This window comes from Bombyx mandarina, chromosome 09 (assembly GCF_030267445.1).
Source record: "Bombyx mandarina strain Sakado chromosome 09, ASM3026744v2".
In the NCBI taxonomy this organism is placed as follows: domain Eukaryota; kingdom Metazoa; phylum Arthropoda; class Insecta; order Lepidoptera; family Bombycidae; genus Bombyx; species Bombyx mandarina.
In genome coordinates this window covers 8,642,212-8,668,495 of record NC_143216.1, presented here as the reverse complement: position 1 = coordinate 8,668,495, position 26,284 = coordinate 8,642,212, and the positions used below count along the sequence as shown (strand labels likewise).

General features: G+C 34.5%; 1 protein-coding gene and 1 long non-coding RNA gene across 24 annotated transcripts in view; one reads left to right on the top strand and one right to left on the bottom strand.

Moving 5' to 3' along the window:
- The window catches only part of CAP (Cbl-associated protein), a 155,387-nt gene that overhangs the window by 3,053 nt on the left and 126,050 nt on the right, over positions 1 to 26,284 (bottom strand). For 10 of the 23 annotated variants that reach the window (XM_089729773.1, XM_089729774.1, XM_089729775.1 and 7 more), the window contains 15 exons: positions 25,967 to 26,183; positions 24,694 to 24,808; positions 23,919 to 23,951; positions 23,344 to 23,409; positions 20,647 to 20,741; positions 19,301 to 19,470; positions 13,460 to 18,079; positions 12,975 to 13,034; positions 7,173 to 7,333; positions 4,487 to 4,537; positions 3,917 to 4,171; positions 3,178 to 3,418; positions 2,308 to 2,469; positions 1,691 to 1,820; positions 663 to 808 (listed from right to left, as the gene is read on the bottom strand). In XM_089729773.1, coding sequence (XP_089585899.1) covers positions 663 to 808; positions 1,691 to 1,820; positions 2,308 to 2,469; positions 3,178 to 3,418; positions 3,917 to 4,171; positions 4,487 to 4,537; positions 7,173 to 7,333; positions 12,975 to 13,034; positions 13,460 to 18,079; positions 19,301 to 19,470; positions 20,647 to 20,741; positions 23,344 to 23,409; positions 23,919 to 23,951; positions 24,694 to 24,808; positions 25,967 to 26,183 — 6,522 coding nt within the window. The remainder of the gene's footprint in view (positions 1 to 662; positions 809 to 1,690; positions 1,821 to 2,307; positions 2,470 to 3,177; positions 3,419 to 3,916; positions 4,172 to 4,486; positions 4,538 to 7,172; positions 7,334 to 12,974; positions 13,035 to 13,459; positions 18,080 to 19,300; positions 19,471 to 20,646; positions 20,742 to 23,343; positions 23,410 to 23,918; positions 23,952 to 24,693; positions 24,809 to 25,966; positions 26,184 to 26,284) is intronic. The other 13 variants (XM_089729790.1, XM_089729786.1, XM_089729771.1 and 10 more) reach the window with 12 other exon arrangements.
- LOC149502331 (uncharacterized) overlaps positions 1 to 26,284 on the top strand; it is a 134,286-nt gene that overhangs the window by 99,715 nt on the left and 8,287 nt on the right. The window lies entirely within an intron of this gene.

Below are 26,284 nucleotides of genomic sequence, written 5' to 3'. Positions count from 1 at the left end.
TAAGGTCATGTCTTATTTTAATTTATATTCTTATTTTTATGAAAAATGATAATATGGAGGGAAATCAAAAATGAAGATGATTAATTTGAGACATTAATCAACTGGGATGAAATTAAATGAAAGGACTTTTTGGAGGATTCCGAGAAGTTACGTCCAGCGGCTTTGTTTCATTTTCCCAGGTTTGTGCACTTTCACAGATATTAAACAGTTAATAAACCACCGTAATTACACATATAAACATGAAGAAACACTAGACAAAATAAAACAAATCACACAACTTCACTCCTCGCGTTCCCGCAAAAAATTCCTACTTACGAAACGAATCAAATGCCGAAGAATCTATTAGTGGTATGATGTGAGTTATTGAGACTTAAGATATGCCAATGTGACATACACACACACAAACATATTATTATGTGTCTACATATATAGTGTTTTAAATTGGCTGAAATAAATTGGAGTTACTGTGACGTACGTTCACAATTTCTCGTTTATTTCGATGGATATTTAAATTCAAATGCTCTGTAAGACATCGACCTTGTCTCAAGTAGGTGACGGTATCCAAGTACCACATTTAACCGCTTTACTTCAGGTGCTGTCTTAAAAATCAGTCAGTCAGTTTCATTTTGGAATTTCACAGTTAATTCTTTTGCAAATTTTACCTGGGAAGGTACCGAAGCGGCCGGTTCTCTGGCTCGAGCCGACGTACCAGCCGTCGTCGCATTTCTCCAGTACGTACACCGTATCACCCTCGTTCAGTTCGAGCTCGTCAGGATTTTGAGGCCGGTATTTGTACATCGCACGATATCTGACGAAGAAATCCAATACAACTTTTATTTTTCGCTCACCTTTCTAACGAAATGATTTTCTAGTATTATTCTATATTGATACCCAACGATTCTTGTCCACCTAATGGTTGTCTGGAAGAGATCGCTCTTAGCGATAAGACCGCCAATTGTACTTTTTTGTGTTTAATGTATCGCACTGTTTATTTCTTTTTTGGTGTACAATAAAGAACACTCTCTCTCTCTCTCTCTCTCTCTCTCTCTCATTATTGCTAAATTACGCTCCCTATCGTCCAAGCCGTAGACGCTTTAGTTATGGATATATGATGACTGTTTGTCCTCTATGCGCTCCTAAGAAAGCAACCGATTGTGAAGTAATTTGATACAACTATTTTTGGACATTCAGAGAAGATTTCTGTCACATTAGCATCAAGGCACGGTAGACAGCGCACGGATATTTAAAAAAATCGAAAGTTCTCGTATAATCAGTGTTAGTGACAGCGGAGCGTGACCGGGTTTGATTATCTGATAAAAAAATAGAAATTCATGGGCTTATTTGTTCGCAATGTAAACTTTAACGTGTTTTTTTTATTATATTAATTGAGAAAGGTTTCCTGTTTGCAACATCCACGTGATGTAATTTCCATCAGTGAACGTATTACATAATTTATTTAACGATAGTCACGATGAAGCGTAATCGGGATTGACTTGTTGTTTATACCAAATTTAAAACGATTTTTGAATAAACACGTTTCATACGGAACATCGGTAATATTTAAATGGATAATAAACTGCGAAAATTGGGCTGCAAAAGTAGTTTTAAGTATGTTTCACGCCTTATGGAATCCTAAAAATACAATTTTTATACACTAAGGTCTTTTTATGGAATTTTCTAGAACACTTACGGTATGGCTTCGGCATTAGTGTCGACGTACAGGGGTTCGGTGTTATTAAGATCTACTCCCGAGCCTGTTGGAGGACCGTAGCCACGTTCGGAAGGCGTCAGTGTCGCTTGGGCTGGTTTCGCCACATAACCTATAAAAGTAAATTTATCAGTACAATTATTATTTGCAACGTGTTGCGATTTCTTTTTTTTATTGCTTGTTAAGTGGTTACCGGAGTCCATAGATATCTGCAACGTAAATGTCACCACCCACTTTGAGATATGAGTTCTAAGGTCTCAGTATAGTTACAACGCCGAAACGCATTACTGCTTCACGGCAGAAATAGGCGGGGTGATGGTACCTACCCGTGCGGACTCGCAGTGATTACGCAAATTATAATTTTGCGGTTTTGATTTTTATTACACGATGTTATTCGTTCACCGTGGAAGTCAATCGTGAACATTTATTAAGTACGTATTTCATTACAAAAGTTGGTACCCGCCGACGGGATTCGAACACCGGTGCATCGCAAGATACGAATGCACTGAACGTCTTATCCTTTAGGCCACGACGACTCCAATTCTACCTATATTGCACTTTAGATGTTTTATAGAAAGTTTAATTTGATAAAGTCATACCGGGAAGTGGCTGAGTGGAAGGTGGTGCATTAGTGAGCGCCGGATTGTTCTGCTGTGGCGTGTAGCTATGAGAACCCATACTTCTTTTATCCGAACCGTTGAGAAGACCGTGAGCGGCCGGTGACGCCGCTGGCTTATCGGTGTTTAAGATTGGCCTCGGATCTGTAACCGAATTTTTAAATGTTTAATCATTGAAGTATTTTATCTAGTCACTTACTTAACTAAAGTTAGTTTTTTCTTTGTTGTGTTGTCCAACGACTTTTTCTATGACTTAAAAATATTCCTTTAAAGATATTCCTGACTATTTATGTCGTGAAAGAATCCTGCGTAGCGTTATGTCAATGGACAGCCATTATGTCAATAGAATGAAAACATTGAACTCATCCTTTAATAAAAACGAATGGTCCCGCAGTAGTTGAGATTCGACTATAATTAATTGAAATTATAATTTTGAACATAATTAAGGTTCTATTATCAAAGACTAATAGACTTCTTTATTCACAGATTTCGCCGGGACCACACTATAGACAAATAATATTAAAGATAAACATAACCTATTCTCAATTTGACCACAGACTTTAAGCAATAACAAAAGTTTGACAATAAACAAGGAGTGTATGTGTGTGTGTCAAATATACCTATGGTAGTGTGCGTAATTTAATGTATTGCTAATGAATAATTTTAAAAAAATATTGGCATTCTGCACTCCTTCTCGATATTCTCTATAAATGTGGGAAATTTCATTCTCCTCCGTTCGCGAAATTTTCGTAAAAAGGAGTACAAAGTTTTTGCTTCACGTATAAACATATAGATAAACATATATAGATAAAAAAGAACATTCAAGAAGGCTAAAATAGATTTGACACTAACCAGGTTTGCTCTGACTGGGTTCCTGTAGAATTGTAACGTAGCTGTCCGGGAAGATTCCCGTTTTTAAGCCGTTGCGGCCTTCCCACCAGTTCTGGTCAATACGTCTGGTCAAAGTCACAACTTCTCCTTTCTTCAATGGCAGTTCGAGGTTGGTCTGTGCTATGAAATCAAACTTCGCCCTGGCACGGCCTTCGATGATTGACGGCTTCTTAATAACTTGGATTGTATCACCCTTCTGTATCTGTAAATTATAATATTTTGAAGTGAAAACTTCTTTAGAATCGTTGTGATTTCAAACCGGATGCAACGGAAAAAACGACAGGTGAGAGACACAAATACAAAAATGTGTAGGATGAAGCCAGCAAAGAATGAGACAGAAATATACATACTATTTAATACAGCGCCATCTGTGAGATTTTTTAATACTAACGTGTGTATGAAAGCTCTTGTAGTGAATTTTAATTTAGGATTATACGTGAAATTAAAATATCAATTCACAGAGGGCGCTACCTTACAATTATTTACTAATGACAAAATTTTACATATACTGAAGACGTTTAGGATAATTGTATTTTAATTTTGGAAGGTTTCACTTCTACCACGTGTGAATTGCACACATTTTTTTTTTTTTTTTTTTTTTTAAATAATTTATAATAACATGATTTTTCGTCAGTAGATTTTGAATTTTAAAATAGTGTCACCGATTAATAAATGTTAAAAGAATCATGACGAGACTCACCTCTACATAATTATACGGGAACAGACCAATTCTTCCATGAATTTCACCTTCGTACCAATTCGCGTCAATCTGCCTCTGCACAAATATTATATCTCCTTTTCTAAAACTGAGTTCTCGAGAAGTCTGACCGTTGAAAGTGTATAGGGCTTTTGCAAGAACTTTGTCGGCATCGTCGTATCTGTTCAGAGGGACTACGGTCTTCTGTGAAGGCGTGAAGTTGTCTTGGTGACGCCTGTTTTGCATATCTTGCAGCTCCTGTCGATATCAAACCACGAAACTTAAAACATGCACAATATGTATGATTGCAATAGTTTTTTTTTATTGGTGACAAAAACTAAGCGAAATAAAACCCCCAAAAAATCTGTAGCCACTGTACAAAGCTACAAATAAAATTTATTTTTTCCACTCAGAAAATAAAGTTGTTTTTTCTGAGCAGAAAAAAAACCTGTATTAATGTATGTCAGGTAGCTTATATGATAGAGCTAGTATGTTATTTGGCACGAGTAGTAAATAATGAATGAATTCAAGTAAAACAGTTAATTGTCAGTCACATCTTCGCTCACTCATCACCTTAATTGATTCATCAAATGCATCTATATCAGACGGTTGGATTTCTCTTTCCTGTAAAATTTTAATAGCATTTTCAATCTGATGATTAATCGGATTTTGTTTTTAAAAATAGACTTTGCTTTGTATTCTATGCGTTATTATTATCGGATGTCAGATACATGACAATTGGGCTTTAGTTACAACTACCTATAGGGTGAGAAAAAATTCTCTTAATACTATAATTGAAGAACCTATTTCAAAAATACATACAGTAAAAACTAATATTCCACGACTTCAGCATTTTCAACAAACAATAGTTTTATTTTATATTTTAATATTTAAAGTCACATACCAATCTGTCCAGCATTTTAATAATTTAAATTTTGCTTAATCTTGAAAGCAACAATAACGCGGTTTCCGCGTCCAACTCTCACGCACGCTTACTTACACCGTAAATCGACAACTACACGTCGACTCCTCCATGTATATTATAATATGTACCGACCAATATTCATTCACGTTTCATTCATTTATAGCATCTTTAAAGCCTTTAAAATAAGGTTGAAACTCCATCAAAACAGTATTAACGATAAAGCACGCTCTCATTGATATGGTTATTTGGCCAACGGATTTCTGTTAGTATCCACGAGGAGCAAGGTCGTTTATACCGGATTTTTATGAGGCAACAAACACCGGTCACGTTAATGGAATGCTTAAATTATCGTAACTTAGATAACCTAGTGCGCTGCTCATTCATTGTGGCCAAAACCAGCTATCTGTTAATATTATCAGTTGTAATTGTTCCTAGAAGAGAGATTTCGATACCGGAGATTCGTTTCAGTACATGTATTATATAACTGAATTTGGTTGAATACTTAGCTTGTGAATGATTCTTAACAATGCACGTTATGCTCTCGATTTCTAACGTGTGTCATGGTAGCATGAACATTTCAGTCTGCCTTTCCATGTACGGTAAAGGTTCTTTATATTTAAACAATAATAAAATAAAAGATTGCCATTAAAAACCGGCTTCGCATGAATTAAAAGTGAAATTGCAATGACGAAATCACAGCGAACAAGTAAGAGTGATAGCAAAAAGTGGAACGCCTTTTGAAGTAGTACCGATAAATTTCACTCAAAGGGCTTATAGCACATTGAATTAAGCGGCTTTTCCCATACGAGTTGTTGTAATAGTGAAATCGGTAAGTTCCTGTCAGTAGAAACAGCTTGCTACGTATGTACATACATATGTCTTGAAGCGCATATCCGGAGACGAGAATAGCATGTGCCTATGTGCTAATTTAGGAATGGCACGGGCATGAGATTTATTTCTACAGCAGCTTGGCTGCGCTTTTGGAATTGCTGATGTCTATGAGCGACAGTGACTACTTACCATATAGTCTACAGTACAGTATATCTGCCTATATCAGCCACAATATATATTTTGATACTAGGTCTATCTATGGTTTCGCTTGCGTTTCAATAGTTATAGAATAAATAAAAAATATTTTCAATTAAAAAGGACGTTCAAAAAGTAGTAAAAGTGAAGAAATGGTAATATAAGTGACTAAAGTTAAAAAATGGATCCCAAAAGTTAGTTATTTTATAAAACTGTTTATTTTGCTATACCTTACTTAAACTATGAATATTTTTAATCCGATGAATGAATCATCATTCATCACCCTAAGAAGTGCATCAACTGCAATTTATATTTAAAGTATGTGGAAGTACTTACTAAACGTTGTTTGTTTAACGAGAGAAGCACGTCTGTTATGAAACTCGAATAGAAATGAATAGGTGCTAAACAAATGTGTACAACTTCGACGCCGCAAACAAACCACAACCAGCGGCCATATTAAATTTCCGTCATATATTTATTTCTTTAACGCTATCCTTATTTAGCAAACATTTAAAGTGCCCAAATATGTTGTACATAAGTGTAACATTACGTTCAATGGCGAAATTGAAAAAAAATATCTTTGCCAAATTAATCACAACATAACTATGACATATGCATGAGTTATTTTCATTGCTGAAATAAAGCAGTAGGTACTCGTATTTTTTGCGATAGGTATATCGATTAAGCTGCATTCGCGTGGGTAAATTGTGCTCGAGCTGCTTTTGTAATTTAGCGTTTTATCCGTATCGACGAGCCTTCGTTGAAGTGACACGATAATTGGTAATCTATTTTCGATAGCGTCGTGAATAAGTTCTCTTTGTGTTCGTTTTAATACTTACAAAGCAGTGCAAATGAGAAAAATTTTTGGCGTATTACACCTTCACACTGCTTCACTAATAATATTAGTCACCGTAAAATGTAGTTTTATTTTTAAATCATCATCACCAGTTCATTCGGTTAAGATTTGATGTATTTGATGCTGATGTCTTTATAATTTGTAATAACAGTGAACTTATGATAATAGTTTCGGTTGCATATTTTGATATATATATATACATAATATATAATCAGAATATGCAAATGGCAACGAATAACAGTTTTTAGTTGTCCGTGAACAAGAAAACTATAAAGTATTGTACATATACACATCGGAAAGAATAATATAAAAATATTAAATTCGGGATTAAACCGTAAAAGCTGTTTTTATTGTGTATACGACTCGTGAAAAGCCAAGAAAATACGATCTATAATAATTACTATTAATGCTTAATTAAGTGAAAACTGAGATGACGTGATTTTCGTACGCACCTGCAGATATTTATTCCGTTTCTGCTCTCGATACAGCCTCTTCATGTGTTCAGCCTGCTGCCTCGCAAGTTCTCTCTCGGGTACGAGAGGTAAGGGGTCGTGTCGCACTGGACACCGATAGTGGATGTTCACATCGCTTTCCACATAACGCCGGGGAGACTCTGTTTAAAAAAAAAACTATTGAGAAAAGTGTACTGTACGAAATACTCGAAAATAATAGATATCTTATTCTTCGAAGAAAGCTATTGCGTAATAACTTTCTTGTTCTAAAACGAACATAGTAAAATTGTTTTCTTTATGGGAACTTAAAAATAAATGATAAATAAACAGAAAAAGATTGAATAAACAAATTTTAATATTCGTAGCAAACAATTATGACATGAAACTTATGAATTCTACTATCCTTAAAGCACAGTTGAAATTATTTAATACATATTATGATGAATATTTATTAGGACCAAATATATGTTTTAACATATTATAACATAAAGTTGAATGACCTGGGGCTCTTGTTAGCTTATTTTAATCCAATGCGTAGAAGAAAATGTAGATATTAGTCGTTTAATAGTGTCGAATCAACATTTGGCTGTTATTGGCATTTATTTCCATAAAAGTGAAAGTACCATGGCAACGCAGCTGTTGCCGTAACACCATGACTTGTATTTTTTGGGCACAGCTTGATTATACGATAACTGCTAACCCATACATACATCAGAAAGCGGTTTTATAAAATAACACGATAATATTATAATTGAAATATTACAAATTTACATGAATCGAAGTATTAAACATAATTTTAATGAATGTAAAAATTTATTCAAATTCCACAATATGAAAATTAAATAACATAAATTAAAATAAGAAAACAAAGTTGTTTTTTGGCGTCGATAGCGGAAAAGCTATTTTTTCTAATTAATTATATCTAATCGTATGCAAATCATTATTTTCATCAATGGACTTAACAATGAGACACAGTGCACAAGATGGACGAAGTCATTGTCTTCCGTAAAATTTTATTATCTTCTTAAGGAATGTGAATACAAATGAACGCACGTGACTACGTAAATAATTCTCTTAAAATACAGCGTACAAAAAGTCAACTTTCTCACACTATGTATTCTGAGCATGTATTTAACACGCTCAGTGGGCCGTACTAGGGTAATGACAGACATATAAATAGATCTATGGGAACTTGAATATTATTTGATTTTGTTCATCATGTGGTAAGAACTAGTAGTCTTGTAGATGATGTCTGCACCAGAAGAAATATAAAAACAACAACTGTGTTGCCACAGTGAAATAAATAAATAAAAAACTGAGTCATTTTTGAGCTATGTATTACTGATAAACAAAAGATAAAATCCCTGTGTAGAACGGGCAATGGTACGCCTTTTAAAACATCATAGGATTTAAAACATAAAAATGAGTTTAGTCAAAGCAAAACAGTGTACGTAGATCAAACAGATACATAATGAACGATACAGGATGTCAGTGGATTGCCAAATTGTTAAAATCAAATAGCTTTGTTACTTAAACTCCACGATCAATTCTCGAATTACGGTAATTAAGCAAGACACTTCGATACTTGCATTTCTTCACAGCCTCAACGGCTATTTCACAACGTGTCACTTAGGCATGGCGTAATTTATCGAAGCTAATATTTTTAAATTCAATTACTCAATGTACTGAAGGGTTCGTTGTTACTCAGCCTAAAAACGTATTATAAGACATCGTATATACATAGTTATAGTACATAGTATGTAGACATGGTATAGTAAATCTATATATTAATACGTGAAGCAAAAACTTTGTATCCCTTTTTATGAAAATTGCGCGGACGGAAGAGTATGAAATTTTCCACACTTATAGAGAATATAGAGAAGAAGTGCACAATGCTAATATTTTGTAAAATAATGCATAAAATATACATTAAATCAATAAAGAAAACATTACACACACTACCATGTATTTGAGTCAAAACATATACTCAGTGTTTATTGTCAAACTTTTGTCATTGTTGAAACTTTGTGGTCAAATTGAGAATAGATTAATATTGTTTGTCTATAACATCAATTGTTTATAGTGTGTAGTCTTGGCGAAATCTGTGAGTACGGTATAGAAGTATAATAAATAGTCTTTGACAAAATAACCATAATAATGTTCAAACTTATAATATCAATTAATTATAGTCGAATTTCGACTACAGAGGGACCACTAGTTTCTTTTTAATGCACTTCATAGAAAGAGGAGCTCGCGCTAAGACCCAATTTGAGGCATGAAATCGATGTCCCAATTATAATAGATACCGACTGGTTCACCCTTTAAGCCCGGAAGCATTATTATCATATGTGTACTCGTTTATTGTATTGCACATTACAAGCAGGGCCGTGGTACCTATGCTTACGAGCTTATAATACACCCTCCCTATAGTTGCGAAAATTAATTTTGTTTTCATATTAAATACGATGTTCTTTCATCGTGAAGTCACTCGTGAGCATATATATTTCTAGATTCTAGAGATAGATACATATTATTATTTCTTTGGTGAAAAACTTGTGGGATTTTAAGTCTGTTATAGTTGCATCGCTAGTTACGAATACAATGTTATCAATAAAGTCTTGTCCTTTAGGTCACTGGGAATTCAAACATAATTATGCATCCGCATTATGGTTCTTTCTAGCCGAGGGCAAGTTTGATTTTTTCTAATTAACTGCGACCCTTTAACTGTTCAAAGCTCTATGTGACGAAGACATGTTTTTATTAAAACCAGCCAAATTTATATTATTTTTACGGTTTTACTCGAATATAAAAAAAAAACGAGTGGAATTATTAGTATGAGAATTAGTCAAGCATTACCTACACCGTTTCGATTTGATTTATTATATTAATAAAAGAAAGAAAAGTAAACATAGCTTATACGTAACTTATTTCATCGAGATAATGACAACCTACGAACCTTGATTGGTTATTCTCTTTATCTGTTTCAATATTCCCATAATGGTAAAGCACAACGCGATCGATCTGTCAGCCAGTCGACGCGACTGTCGTCAACCGCTTCTAACGGATGCACTCGACTCGGATCCTATCGGTTCGAAAGCCTACATCTCCCGCCAACGAGCCATCACTTTCCCTCAAACGCACGTGCTTGTTAAGTTGTCGACATTTGGAATAGTAACTTGCGCTCACAGATAAAACATTTTTTTATGACGTATTAGTAAAATTCTGAACGTAGCCATGCTCTGTGCATGTAATGTTTTTTTTTTTTTTTCTTATCTTTGTGGACGAGTTCTCAGTCCACCTGGTGTTGAGTGGTCATCGGAGCCCATAGACGAATGCAACGTATATGCCGCCACCCACCTTGAGATATGAGTTCTAAGGTATCAGTATAGTTACAACGGCTCCCACCCTTTAAACCGAAACGCATTACTGCTTCACTGCAGAAATAGGTATGGTGGTGGTAACTACCTGTGCGGACTCACAAGAGGTCCTACCACCAATAATATTAAAGTAATAAAAGCTTTTTTTATTACTCGGCATGAACAGTCATCGCCCACTATGTTTTGTATTTTTCATAAAAAAAAATCAGTTATCTCCATCCACAGTACTGTAAACACCAGTAGTTTTAAAATTTCGCGGTTATCTATATTATAAATCAGTGTTTATAAAGCACCAATATCCGTTAAATAAACTGTTGCACTGCTGTTTCTCAGTTTGGAGAATAAGAATTGAAAGTAAAACTTTTGTTTTCAATTGTAATATTTACTGACAAACTGTTGTTTAACGGACACTGCTGTTTTTCAGTTTAGAGAGTAAACATTGAAGGTAAAACTTTTGTTTTTAATTGTAACATTTACTGACAAACTGTTCTTTAATGGACACTGCTGTTTCTCAGCTTAGAGAGTAAGAATTGAAGGCAATACTTTCTTTTTAATCATACTCACTATATGGTAATGGAGCGTAGACGTCAGGATATGTAGTTGTTCTGTTTCCCCATTCTGAAAATTCATGTAGCGTATGGCGATTATCTTGCTTCTTCAAGCTAAATGGCTTGTGACGGTGAACTACCGTTGTAATTGTTTCTTCTTCTTTTTGAAATTCCAAGTTATCATAGGATTTTGATTTAAATAACATCTGTGCATCTTCTTGAGAGTTTTGTTTTTCTGTGTCATTTTCTTCATATTCAAACGATTTATTTTTTTGCTTTTCCTTATTTAAATCATTAACGTAATTATAATCTAGATTCGTATAAATTCTGTCATTACCTTTATCAAAGGATAAACAGTCATCGTTCTCTAGCGGTTTTATGCTGTTGTAATCTCTGCGAGCATCGTTATGTTTATTTTCTATGTTTTCATCACCGTTATGTGTTATTAATGTTATCGCTTTTGTTACAACATTAGACAGCATTCCGCCATTGCATTCCCGAGGTGATACAACAAAGGAATTATTTGAAGATGCGTCGTTTTGACGAATATCGCTATATTCGATACGTACTACAGTATTAGTTACCGTACGAGAATGTCGTTTGTCTGTTTCGGGGTCATTTTCAGTTACTGTCGTTGAATTTGGTATGGAATTCTCTTCAGGGTCGTGATCAGAATTACAATTTAAATCAGATGCTATTTGAAAATCTTGTAATCGTATACTTTTGTAATCGTCAGTTTGCGTATTTATATTATATTCATGTTTTACAGGTTCGCTTAAAACCTTAGAAGAAAAAACAGACGTTGATTTAATTTGGCCTCTAGTTTCCTGCGCAATTTTAGAATTTTGTTCACCATTGCTTGAGCTATCCACATCATATTTTACGATTGATTTGTTAGGGCTGCTTTCTTTTGAAAAATATGCGACGTCTTCTATTTCATTGCTACCATCTTCATTGAAAAGTAAATTATTTTTGACGTACACGTTTAAAGCTAAGAGGGATCTTGATAAAGATCCTGAACCGGGAACATCACTAAAAAATCCGTCGTCTTCATAGGTAACGTCACTGTATGAACCAGTTCTACCACGGTTTTTATTTATTTCGTTCGCAGCACTCATTTTAGTTCAACACAAAATCATGTCACTGACACTTAACGCAGTATCTAAATGATATTTTACTAAAGGTATGATAAAGTAGATAACGCTGTGATATCAACCAACAATGATTGATAAACTTTAAATATATTTTAAGAAATATTTTCAATATGATATTCATTAGACACGTAAAATAAAACAATTTGGCACGGTCAACCATTGAACTACTTATTCAGAACAAATCCTTCTGCACATGAACAAAAAGCTGGCCGAACTGTTTACATTCGGAAAAAATACTGGACCGACAAGTTTTAGCTACACAATCAAGGTGAATGACGTAAATCGCGGACGGATAGTACATTATTATAAGATACGAACAAAGATAATGATTCCAAATAAATAAGGATTGTTTTAAACTTTAATTCACCTCCATTTTATTTTTAAAAGTTATTTATCTTCCTTGTTATAAACGTACGTACGTGGTAGGCAACGGTTTGAGTTTATTTAATAAATTTGTCTGCGGCTAGTGGTAACTGAGTATCTTGAACAAAGGCTATTGTTGGTTTTTATTTGCACAAATAGTAGTGGTAGGAAATTCATTTAAATCTTACAAGTTTGTTCGTACACGTTATAACGTTACGGAGAATGAAATGTTATTTAACAACTAAAACTAGGTCAGTTTTTTTTTCTTTTTTTTTCATGGGTTAATTCTTGTTGAGTCTATATGAAGTTTAAATTAAAACTAGTTATCAATTTTTATAGTTGAAATTATTCGATACTTGCCTGCATCTGAATAGCTCCCATGTTGTGTTCTCCGCGGTGGCTCGGGCGCTGAGTCTGTTTCTACCAAAGCATAATGAAAATAAAAGTAATAAAAGTAACTAAACGGTGGATGTTAAAGATTTATCTCCTATCTTCAAGAAATTACTATGTATACAGGACGGTGGTCGTATTATGCTCAACCATATGAATATGTTATTTTTAAATACTTTATCCAATATTGTAATATCAGATTTGTCTAAATGATTAATCAGGTAATAATAATAATTCTATTTTTATGAAATTAAAGTAATCAATCGACCAAGAATATAGGTTGCGATCCCAAGTATTTACGTTGACGATTTTGAGACATGCAATGTTAGGTAAGCACGCAACGTAAACGTAACACACCTTAACGATAATCAATAAATCTTTAACAAGGAAAGCTTTCGTAAAAGTTGCTCCAAAATGAAACAGATGATTTTAAAATAATTTAAATTGAAGTTAACCTTGAAATGTAACAGAATGACGAGGTTGACTCCCGTAGGCTGAAAACCGTTGAGGCCACGAAGCTGGTGGAGGGCGAGGAGGCGCTCTTGGTGGTTCGTATCGGCTAACAGGACGATGTAGTGATGGATCAAATTCTTTTACCGGTAGTGTATCATGTTTTAAAATTGAGCTCAGTTTAATCGAATCTGTGTGAGCTACTAATTTGACATCTTTTTTTATTGGGGTTGTGCATCCATGAACTAAACTATACGGATCTTTTATGGACCTGTTGTTGTCGCTAGGCTTAGGAAAACGATGTGCTATCCATGTGCCCGCCAGGTACGGAGCAATGTCATGCAATTCACTTACATCAGGCGCTGAAGCATAAAGTTGTCCCAAAAGAGACATTGCTTCGAATCTGCGCCGAATTCGGTTTACTTCTCCTGGTCGACATTCTAAGGCTTCTTCAGCTGATCTCGATCTGGGAGCAGTACGTCTTCGTAATGCTGCTAATTTTGATATAATATCAATATGAGGCATAAATCGATTCGCTGTTCGTAGAGGAACACGAGCCACCGGGAGAATGGCCCTAGACATATGTTTCCGAGTAGAGATCCTCTCAAAAGAAGGCCAACTTTTATTGAGAACATTCCGCGCAATTTCAGGATCACTGCGATGTCTACGCAACACAGAACCGGTTATGGAGGGTGAGTCGAAACGTCTAGCGAGACGACGTACTTCACCCGCGCGTGCCAGATTGAGGTATGCGCGCCAATATCGTTCCGGGTCGGGCGAAGGGCTTCGACTACGCCATATCGTCTCATCACTAGAAAATAGCGTGTCAGGCGTATGCCGGTCCGTGAAGTCTAATACTGAGTGTGGTGATGTTGTTCGTGAATTTATTTCAGGTTTCATAGGTAAGGATAAAAAATTATTTTGCTCTGTTTCGCCAAAGAATTCTTTAATATTTGAACAAGAACGTGACTGAACAATTTTATGTTTTTGTGATGAGGGCTCTTGCACCATTTGAGAAACATCACTGTCTAATTGAAGTTTTTCATCGGAACTTTCTCGAGCATGAAATACAGTATTAGGTTTATTGGAAATATTTTTAACAGACTCAAAATATTGTACTTTTTTTAAAACTTCTTTACTGGGTCCACGGTATATGACTGTTTTACTCGAATTATCTGAACTAGCTGTTTCTGTTTCACTTGCAGATGTGTTCTGAACTTCTTTTTTGTCTTTTCTATCAACAGTTTCAGTTTCATTTTCTTTTGGCTGATAGTTAAATTTGCTTATTTCTTTACTGTCGTTTAAAATATCATCATTATTTAAAGTAACAGTTTGGTTTGATAATTTCAACTCAGTTTCTTGTTTAGCGGCAACAGGCATTTCGATTTCAAATTTATTTATTCTATCTAACAATTCTTTACTTAATGTTTGAGAAATCTTTTTCTTCTCATTTTCACTTAAATTCATCTGTATTTTATTTACGTTATTTTTCAATTCCTTGACTGATGTAACTGGACATGGAATTGCTGCCAAGGAATCCGACTTCATTAGTTTCGCTGGGTTTTGTTCCTCGGGAATATTATTGGGTGTAATCAACGAATTGCGCCTGACGCGCAGATCTTGATTTTCTGTTCTATAGTTACTATTTACATCAATAGTGTATTTTGATTCATTGTCCCTGTTAATTTTTGACTCTAATTCTTTACTATATATGGCATTAAGCTGATTTTTTAAAGCATTTACTTGGTCCATTGATAAACTGCTCCATAAACGATTACCTAGTCCAATTTTCTTACGAAGCTCGGCGAATGAGCAGTCATTTTTTAAAGTAATGACGGGTTTAACAGTGGATCTATCTTTTTTATCACTGTCACTTTTTTTGTTTATATAAAAAGCAGTTTCAGCTACGCTACTTCCGCGCCATAACGGTTTGTATGTATCTTTAGAAACAACCTGATCTAAATCTAGAGAATCAGTATTGCTAATATGTTGAAAATGGTCTTTTAGATCTTCTACAGATCTTTCTTTAACTCGTAAACCCCTTTCACGATCATAGTTCCAGCGATAGTCTTTTAAATCTCTGGGATAAAATAGGAAATCTTTTTCGGATTGAGCAATTTTTAATTTGTGATATAAATTATTTAATTCTTCTTCAGCCCTCTCAATTGCCCGAATTTTTTTCCACCGATCGAAATCAATAATTTCTTCATCTCTTTTCCTGTGACGTAAATCACTAGTTGAAGTTGTTTTCTCTAATTCTGCGACTCTTTCTAAATATGTGTAATATCTATTCAGTTCTCTAAAACGTTCAGATCTAGCCTTAGTATTTTCAACATCTCGAAGGTACTCATCATAATCTGGATCATCAACATGACGGATGTTATCGCTTTTTGTTCTGAAGTAAATTTTTTCTTGGAATTTATTTTTATCGGCATCACCAGCACTTCTTGTTCGTATTAAGCAGTTAGATAAGTCAGAACTATTTTTATTGATTTGTGATCGAACGCTATGGATTCGACGATAAGATGGAGATCGCAAAGAAATAGGTGATGTAGAGTGACTTCTACTATGACTAAGTGATGGATCCGCTTTCCGTTGTATTTTTGGAGATACCGGTCTAGATGTTTGAGAAAAGAAAATAGTAGAAGGACATTTATCTGAGACTACTGTTTCAATTTCTCCAAACTTTACAGAGCCACTGCTTAATTCAGTTTCCGTGTGTACTGAATTCGATAAAAAACCATTCGACGTTGTTTGTGTACTTTTATTAGGAGGGATGAATTTAGGTGAAATGGGTCTAATGGCTTGGGAAAAAAATAATCTATTTGGTGAAGTTGATGATCTGTTAGATGATTGTTCAGTCTTATTTTTTTTATAAAATACTACTTTAGGTGATTTTGGGCGAGACGTTTGTGAAAAGAATATTTTGTTGATGGGTGGTTCACTTTTGCTTCGAACGGTTGCTAAAGAAGAAGTCGAACCAAAATTTTCATTAATATTCAGACTATCGCATTTTCGTACATCATTGTACAATCGTCCGGGCCATGATATAGATCGTGGGCTTTCAGGGCGTTTTGGACTTGGATATCTATCCCATACTTTGAAACGAGATAGTGAAACCGGCTTTCTGTGAATTAAATATGAATTTAAGGATTTTGGTGTATCGTTTTCAATAGGTAATGTTTGAAACATTTTCGCTTTTTGTCTCACTGTAGTATTTGGTTCAAGCAAACTTTGAGACAAACTTCTAGCATGCGATCTTCCTAGAAAGAGATGCTGAAAAAATGAGTCGGAAGTAACCGCATCATGTGATTGTTTTATTTCCTTTGCAATGAGTTGTTTATTGTTTAAATATTCTACAGAACTCATGTTTGACATGTTATTCAAGTTATCTCCAAATTGATTTCCATTATCCGACTCAGTCCCTGATGTATTTGTTTTTTTAAACGTTTTTAATTTAGAGTTCTTTTTATTAATTTTACTTAAATCCCTTGATTTTTTGTTGCAAGTCTCATGGCAAGGCACAATTTTGGGACTCACTACAATACTTTCAAGTGACTTTTTCTTTTTTAAATTTGTTACAACGGCGGTTCTCACTTGAGCTTGTTTTTTAGAACTTTGTGGAATATTAGTTGATGACTTAGATATTTTTTGTGATGTTTGTAATGAACTAGGTTTCAAAAATTTTACGTCACTTCTAACAGCTAAGCAAGGAGTCGATTTAGTATTTTGGCTTGAAAGTTTTAATCTTTGGACTTTTTCTGCTGTACGAATCATGTCTCTGCTTTTGTGAGTAACACTTGTAGGAGATTTTGAATTATTTCCAGGAATTGATCGCTGTGTATAATTTCTATTTGTATTAATTGTGCTACTATTCTTTGCTACGGATTTGCTGACTTTATGTACGTCAATTTTTTCATTGCGTTTTTCGGCACTCCACAATCTGTCTAATGAAGTCATTTTGTCTAAAACGTTCGATATAGGTGTTTTTCTTCCAGCCCCGCCTTCAATTATAATAGATCGTTGAGGCTGGCTGTATCTAGCGTACGCTGCATTTGAATATTCTGTGGGGACTAAAATTCTTCGCGAAGAACCAAAACTGCTTGTGCATAATGTTTTTTTATCAGATACATTTTTAACTGATTTCGATGAACAAGCAGGAACATGATTTCTATTTATAGAAGGTGGTGCTGACGTGGACATCAATCGTGTTTTATAAGTCTTTTGATCAGTGGCTTTACTCACATTCGGAGAAATTATTTGAGTATTTTGTCTCGTCAGTTTATGACTTATTTTGTCTTTTAAAAAATCAACATTTGATTTCATTGGAATTGTTGAGGCTCTCTTCGGTGACATTGATGAAGGTCTGTTTGACGTTATGAATTTAAGTGTTCTGCTGTTTTTGGATGAAATTCTTCGTGGTGGTGCTGGTGGATCATCTGCTATGTCGCTAACGATATTGAAGTTCAGTAACGACGTCGCACCTTTTTTATATTTGGTTTGAAAATCAGTTTGAATGGATGTCACAGGATAACAAACTACCTCATGTATTTGTGGCGTTTTCTTGTGAACTCTGATCTTCGTCAACGTTGGAGAAATAGGTATGTATTCAATTTCCGTTTCGTCTGTGAAAATTGAACTTCGTTCAGCAGTAAGTCTTTTCTTGCAAATTAATTAATTAAAACGTGATTCTTGTGTCCATAAAACGTGTACGATAGCTTCAAAAGCAGTTTTGATGTTTCTAATGTGCCTACGAAAGTGCAGATAACTCATTAAAATATAGATACGTGCCTTCAAAGGCATATAGGTGCTTGTTTAATTTTGGAGTCAACTAGTTTTCATGCAGTACTGTACCTTACACACAGCCAGCTGTAGACCCAGAACCGAGTTACTGAGATAAATAGTAACATGCATAGAACTTGTTGAGTTTATACTCACCCTGCGTGTACGTCAGTGTAAACTACAATAGCGTGTTCGATCGAACTGTGTTGTTATTGTCACATTGACACGGCCTTGAGATGCGACGTCCGACAATAGCACGCGCATGTAATCCATGCCTAACGCATTGCGCAGTAATAACCTTGACCAGATTGACCTTCTCAGACTCAAATTTGCTAGGGGACTTTACAGAGCCCCATTGACAACGCCACCGATTAGCCAACGTAGGCTATAGTCGGATGTTATTAATATCCGACACCGATTGCCAAAATTAGAAATACCATGCGGGTTATTATGAATCTTCAACCATTTTAAAGCGCATTTCTTTGATATGTATCAAACCGTTCATTAAGTTCTATTTAATGTTACAAGTAGTGTCAAAGTATCATAATCACAATGAACGGCTTAAAACAAAAGCGGTTATAATTAGGTAATATTTTGCAAAAAAAAAAGACACTTATTGATAATTTTATTGCTTTATTCATCAGATAACATTATGGCATTACTCACAATCATTCGTTATATCAAGGATACTAGTTTTAGATTTTAATTTTACAAATGGGAAATAACGAAAAATTGAGAGGAAGCTCTGCCGAAAAATTATTATAGGCAACAGAGTTAACCATAAAGCTCACGGTTATTGAAATAATTTTATCAAACTAAAACTTTTATTAAAACTAACTCCGTAAAGTTCATGACGATTTAAAAAAAAAATACCAGCATATTTTATATTATATCTACCACCTGATTTCAATTTCAATGATTACATTAAGGACCTGTTTCACAATCGTTCAAGTTCAAGAGATAAAGATGTCGTGTCTTTACTTCTGACAAGGGATAGACTTCTCGTTTATCACACTGTATTAAAAATAAAAGTGAAACAGGACCTTTGTCTTGGCTATGCTTACCTTGACGTGGCGGGGCAGGAGATCGGAATCCGCGTAGGGGTGGCTCTCCGCCGGCCTGCAGGTCACGATACGCGGCCCTCCTTTCCGCTGGAGAGAGTGGAGCGTCCGTTTCCTCGCGACGGCGGAATATGAGAGTAGAATCAGATTCATAGCCAGACTCCTTCAGAGCTCTATACAAGAGAGAACATAGTTTAATTTTCTTTAAAACTACACGTGTGTTGTTCATGTCTTTGTATATTTTATATTTCTACTAGCGACCCGCCCTCACTTCGCTTCGGAAACTGTAATTTATTATTGATTTCTCCACTATTTAATGTATGTTGTTATACATATAAACCTTCCTCTTCAATCACTCTATCTATTAAAAAAAACCGCATCAAAATCCGTTGCGTAGTTTTAAAGATTTCAGCATACATAAGGACAGATATAGGGACAGAGAAGGCGACTTTGTTTTATACTTATACTATGTAGTGATGACTAGACGTTCGACTTTGAAGTTAAGATCTTTTAAATATACTATTTTCCTTACTTTGTTGACGACGAGCCAATTTTTATTCGGATGTTTATTGAAGAAATTTATACCGGGGATTCGATATTGTAGATAGTATGTGAAATGTTCAAATTGTTAAAGTTTACATACGTAAGGTTAGTTAAACAAAATTTTACTTTTACTTTTGCATTTTTTTATTGCTTAGATGGGTAGACGAGCTCACAGCCCACCTGGTGTTAAGTGGTTACTGGAGACATCTGCAACTGCCACCCACCTTAAGATATACGTTCTAAGGTCTTAATAGGTATAGTTACGACGACTGCCCCACCCTCCAAACCGAAACGCATTACTGTTTCACGGCGGAAATAGGTAAGGCAGTGGTACATACCCGTACGGACTCACAAGAGGTCCTACCACCAGTAATTACGCAAATTGTAATTTTGCGGGTTTGATTTTTACGTTTGATTACACGATGCTATTGCTACTGCTACTTGCTACTTCACCTTGGAAGTCAATCGTGAACATTTGTTAAGTACGTATTTCATTAGAAAAATCGGTACCCGCCTGCGGGAGGCGAACACCGTTGCATCGCTAGATACGAATGCAACGGAGGTCTTATCCTTTAGGCCACGACGACTTCAAATTTTATTGCATTCTAATTTTGTCCGGGTAGGTACCACAACCTGCCCGATTCTGCGATAATTCAGTCATTCGTCCCGGTCATTCACACCGGTACCACTTAGGTATCACTTAAGGTCTACCGGACCGTGAGCTGTTTCACCCATTAAAATAAAAACTTCGGACCGACTATTAGTGATCCTAATAACCTTAAGTATTTACTTAAATTAAAACTCACTTTGCCATGTTGGATTTCGACAGAATTGCGGCAGTAATATCCTTCTTCTCTTTTGGCGAAGGTTGGGGCAACGAGGTAGTGCTGGATATATTTTGCTGAAGGAAAACGAAGCGTTCTTATATGATGCGATAACATTTAATATCATTTATACAATACGAATAAAATCATGCGATGGTTAGCGACCTCTACTGTTTACTCAGCACAATAACTAAAAAAAAACATGCTTTTCGTGTAGTTACATTTTATTTAAATTAAGTTTTAAAATAGATTGCGAATTATTAATGTTGAATAAAGTCACTAATTGCCCAAATACGAACGTAGAATTTTTTTTTAATATTTTTTATATTTTTTTTTATTGCCGTTGATGTGACCATCACTCGTGAACTTCAGTAATCCACGAGAAACAGCCAAGCCCCTGTCTAATTAAAATTAATTTAAGATTTATATTAATGGACAGTTTCAATTAAAACTTTGAAGTAGAACATATGAAATTCTCTGGAGTTTTGAATGTTTCAAATATACATATTACAATACGAAACATCAAAATAAATATCAACTCAAGAAATATATGCATTAAAGGGGTATTATTTTCCCACTTTAGTACATAAAAGAGTGGCTGAAAAGCAATTTTTGGGAATTCCAATATCAAATAATACATACAAGGTTCAATTTAGTATTTACGTAATCTGGAGATAGTTTGTTGTTGACGTTTCAAAGCAATATAGCAGCATTTATACCGCTCAATTGGTGTTAATTAACAGATTACATAAAGCGTTAACTAGTTATTGGAACCTATAGATTATCACGACGAGAATGCTGTCGTTGAACTTGAAATATTACAGAATCAGTTGCATTAAAATAGCAGCTTCGTTCTTTTCAAATAGGATCTGTATTACTCTGTCGATGTAGGGTTTTTGTACAGACTCCTGCGTGTGGGCAACGGTAAGGCACACAATGTGCTCTTGCCCACACCAGTAATTATGAACACCTTTAGTTATGATTTTTTTAAGAGCTAGACTTATTATATTATTAGATTAATTGAAGTAGTTTGCAAACACAAATGTATGAGTATCCATTGGTTTAAATAGATTTCGGATTTCCTACGAGTACTTTCAGCGTCTTTTTGGCCATAAAATATGACAATCAGCGTAGAACTCGATCGTAAGCAGTCACCGTTAGTTACTCATGGAGATCAGCAATGCCGGTAAGCAGCGGCTTGGCTCTGCCCCTGGCATTGCTGAAGTCCATGGGCGACGGTAACCACTCACCATCAAGTCGGCCGTATGCTCGTCTGCCTACAAGGGCAATAAAAAAAAATAGGAGCACGGCTAAGTCGATACAATTTTCAGAAAACGTTGAGGAGGGTAATTTACTCCTGACGAACCGCAAACACGCCGAGCACGGTGGTTCGAATACAAGGATGATTTTTGCTCAAAACGTGCGCAGTGCAGAGCTTATTAATAATTAAAATAAAGAACTAACAAAGAAAGAAAAAAGAGAAGAACCAAAAAAAATAGCAATTTTTTTATGAAAATCAGTCTAGATTATTTGAGCATTAGTAACTTAGATAATCTACGAAATTAAACCTTGTATTATTAACAGAATACCGTGAGTACGCAGGTGGTACCTCTGTCTTGATGCGGCATTACAATTTATGATTTACAGAAAATCTTCACATAGTAGTTGTCCAGTCTTATTTTAATTAAGGAAAGCCATCACTCCGCTTGACCACAAATACGTAGTTATTATATTTCGTGAGTCAGATTTTTTATGTAAATAAAATAATGAAGAAAGTAAGAAATACAAATAAAATTATATGACATTTAGCAAAGAAACACACGACATAAATATAATAATAAAACAGTAACGTTTTCACCAACGTGCAAGCGGAAACAATATAACACAACACAATGCTGGACGTAAACTATATTGACGTCCTATTTTTGTTTATGTGATTTTTGCTTTTTAAGCCTAAACCATTATGTTACTCATCGTTGAACAAACATACAAAAGAAACCTCAAAGAATCCTTTTACGTGATATTCTTAGTCCAATCCAGATTATTTTGGAAGTAAATCAAGAAAGTTAATACAAAATGTTTCGGTCTGTGCTAAGTAATTGTAAAGGATGTAAATTTATATATAATTGCATAATTTTATATAATTGTATGTACTTCTTTTTTATCACGCCATTTAATTATCAAAATTTGGTACAAAACAAAAAAAATGGAAATTGGTAAGGGTAAATTTGCATAAAATTAGTTATAATCACATTGGAGTGTCAATGTTTTATGTTGTTCCAATTTCCTTATGTTCAAAAGTCTGATGAAACATGTTTACTTCCTGGTTTTAATTTAGTTATTACTATATACTTAATACTTTGCACAAGTGTTGTAGTTGTTGGTTTTTCGGCTTAGTCAGCGTTCAATAGCTGGACTTCAACGGTATCAGTAAGTGGGTTTCTTTCTATCTGTGTCTCTAATAATCTGTTGTTTGGGTTTTATGAAAAATGATTGACAACTAGCATCTAACGCTCGAGGGACATTGATCACAATTTGAAAATTTGCCTGCCGATATGAAATAGCAATGACATAAATCCGACAAACATCTCTATTTCTTATTCAGAAGCGATAGTCGATATCGTAATCAAAGTTTGGAGCAAAATTAGAACGTCAATATAGTAAAGTTAAGGACCTTACACTTTTTTGAATGGCGCGAGCGAGCAATGTTGTGTAAGGAGGCAGAGGGGAGTTCTCGTCTAGCCACTGTTAGTGCCGCCACCACGCGCCCACATGAGAACATACGCCAGTTAGTCCAATAGTCAGCAAAAACATTCCAGAAACCGATTTTAAACTTTTCTTCAAAACAAATATTTCAAATGAAAATTTAAAATTTCGAAAAATTTCGAGAAAATTATATATGCCAAAGTATTAAAATTGTTTTAAATCAAACTAAGACATAAAATAATCTCTTTTAGGATCTCATTTATTTGCCGATTATACTAAGTTGTATTGTAATTGATAAGGAAAATTAAATAATTCTTTTTTTTTTAAATTCTGATTCTAATATAATTTATACTTAACAAGTATAGCAAAAAAACAGGTTTAGCATTCTTAACAATCAAACGCATCATTAACATTACAAATTGATTAGGAATTTAGTTACATTTTAATTAAGTAATACGTCAAAGAGCAACAAATCAAGTTTTATAAAAAATAATTATTGTTATCGACACATAGAAACACGATTGTGTGTAGTAATAAAAATTTCGTACCCCGTCAAAAATGTCCATAACCTCGTCCCACCACTAGAAAAAAAATACAATCTTTTGGTTTTTTGTTCTTAAAATTAACGGCCAGGTTGTTAATGTGAATGGAAATTGTTCTGTTGATATACCAGGCATGGATGATGGCAATGGCAGTAAAAGTACTTTTCAAAATTAACTTTCTTTTTGTAAACAGTAAAAATGTATGACTCAATTTCTTTGTGGCAGTACTATTCTTACTAATTCTATAAATACTATTACTATCTGCCTGTTTCTACTGCAAAGTAATATTTTGTTCCGTTTTGAACTATGGTTAAATATTGTACTCAAGCAATCGACTTCTCAATCTAACGTCTTAAGAGAGCATTCACATTGACGCGTTCTAGTCTATTTGTTTAGCCAAAGGTAGGGTGACAAACAAACAAAACCATTACAAAAACAGTACTATTATTTCTAAAAGAATAATTTATTAAAAATATGTTTACAAAAAAAATGTTATTTGAAATTAACTTTTTATGAAACCCAATGTTTTTCGCACATATTATGAGCATGTCAGCTTGCAAGAATAAAATGGTAGAAATTGCGAGTTTTGTAAAAGAAAAACTGCAGGAAGACACACGCGTAGTAATCACTTTTGAAAGACATTCGTTAAATGAAAATAATTTTATAGATTAACCGTCTTCATATTTCGAAACTGAATAACATCAGAATGAGTTTATTCGTGCAAACTTATAAAATAACCCACTTTAATGCCATGCTCGGTGAACTATATTACAGTTGTTACCTGCTTTGCTTCTTTATCAACGACTGAAGATTTCCCGGGCACATAGTTCTCAATCCTTCCCGGCTGGTTCTTGTAAACTTCTTGGCTTGCCCTTGCCGATGCTAATGTACTGTATCTGTGAAATTAGATTACTTACATTAAGCACACTATAGGTACATTTGAAAAAAATTGCGTCTTGATTAAAGATTTTAATGATTTACTTTAACTTGCATCGAAAGAAAATATGTATTAAATGAGTTAGTCAATTAAAAAATTTCAGTATCAATTGTTCGTATCAGCTCTCAATGCGACTGTTTCGTTGGTCTAATGGTAATTGTTTAGCTTTTACTACCATACTCAAGTTCAGTTTGTACCAAGTTCAATTTCGAGTTGGAATCAGGATTCTTGTTAAAAACAGTCTGCATTCAGAGTACCGTTTATGTGTTTTTGGTAACCATAATACAGAGGTCATTGAATATATAGCTAAAACCATGTTTTTTTCTTTCAAATTAAATCGTACAAGTGATTTTAAATTATCTCTTCGACTCGCGAATGACGAAGAAAATAATGTAAATATAAAACTTTTGTTATTGGAACGAAGTTCCTAATGGGACGATGCGGAGGGGTACCCTAACCGGGAAAACACGTCCGTAACGTAAGTTTTTTATTAGTAATGCACACAGTGTACGTCTTAACTTTGTAATAACGTACAAAAAATAATATATTTCTTTATTATATATTTTTTATAAATAATTGTGAATAAAATAAAGTTAATAGCTTTGTAAAGTTGTTTCAATAAAAAAATCAATAAAAAATGTATACCCGAGTAATTGAGTCGTCTATTATCAAAGGTGGCAATCTGTGCATTTGGACAAAAAAATGTTATTGATATGTCAATACAGATTGATTTGAATATAATCGTCTCCTTCAAAGAATACGGTTCAAAACCTGCATTAAATAAAGGTTAATACTTAACCTGTTATTTATCTAAAATGTCGTTCAGAAGAGTTTTGTGACTGCCAATAGAATACAAAGTCAATCATTCGTTTTTCTGATTTACCAATAATTGTCCAAAAGTCACATTGCCGGCTTTGATAATAGTCGACTCAATTATTTTCTTTATACCCCGAATAGAACTTAAAATTAATATTTTTATAATAAGGAACTTCGTTCCTATCCGGTGTCCCACGACACCACACATCTTCTTTTTATTAAACAACGTGTTTATCTACGTTCAGTGAGTTAATGTTGCGAAGTAAATTATAACCTTAGTTATAAACTTGTAACAACTTACTTATTATTGGATAGATAAGAAGAACTGACGTCACTGATCCGGCGATCTTCCTGCACGGATGCCGTTCGTCTCCGCGGGCCCGTCGTGACGTCACTGTCATAGGCATCACTAAACGCACTGAGCCTGCTCAATCCTCCTTCAGGTTCGCTCAGGTAACCTGAACGTGGGTCGAAATATGCGTATTGAGATTTACTGCTTGGCACCCTTTCTGCGGCCTCTGAATGTTAACAGGAGAATTATTAACTTAAATCACATATGTACATAAATCGTTTCATTTATAATTGCGACGCTATTACCTAATTTTTTTTATTGCTTAGT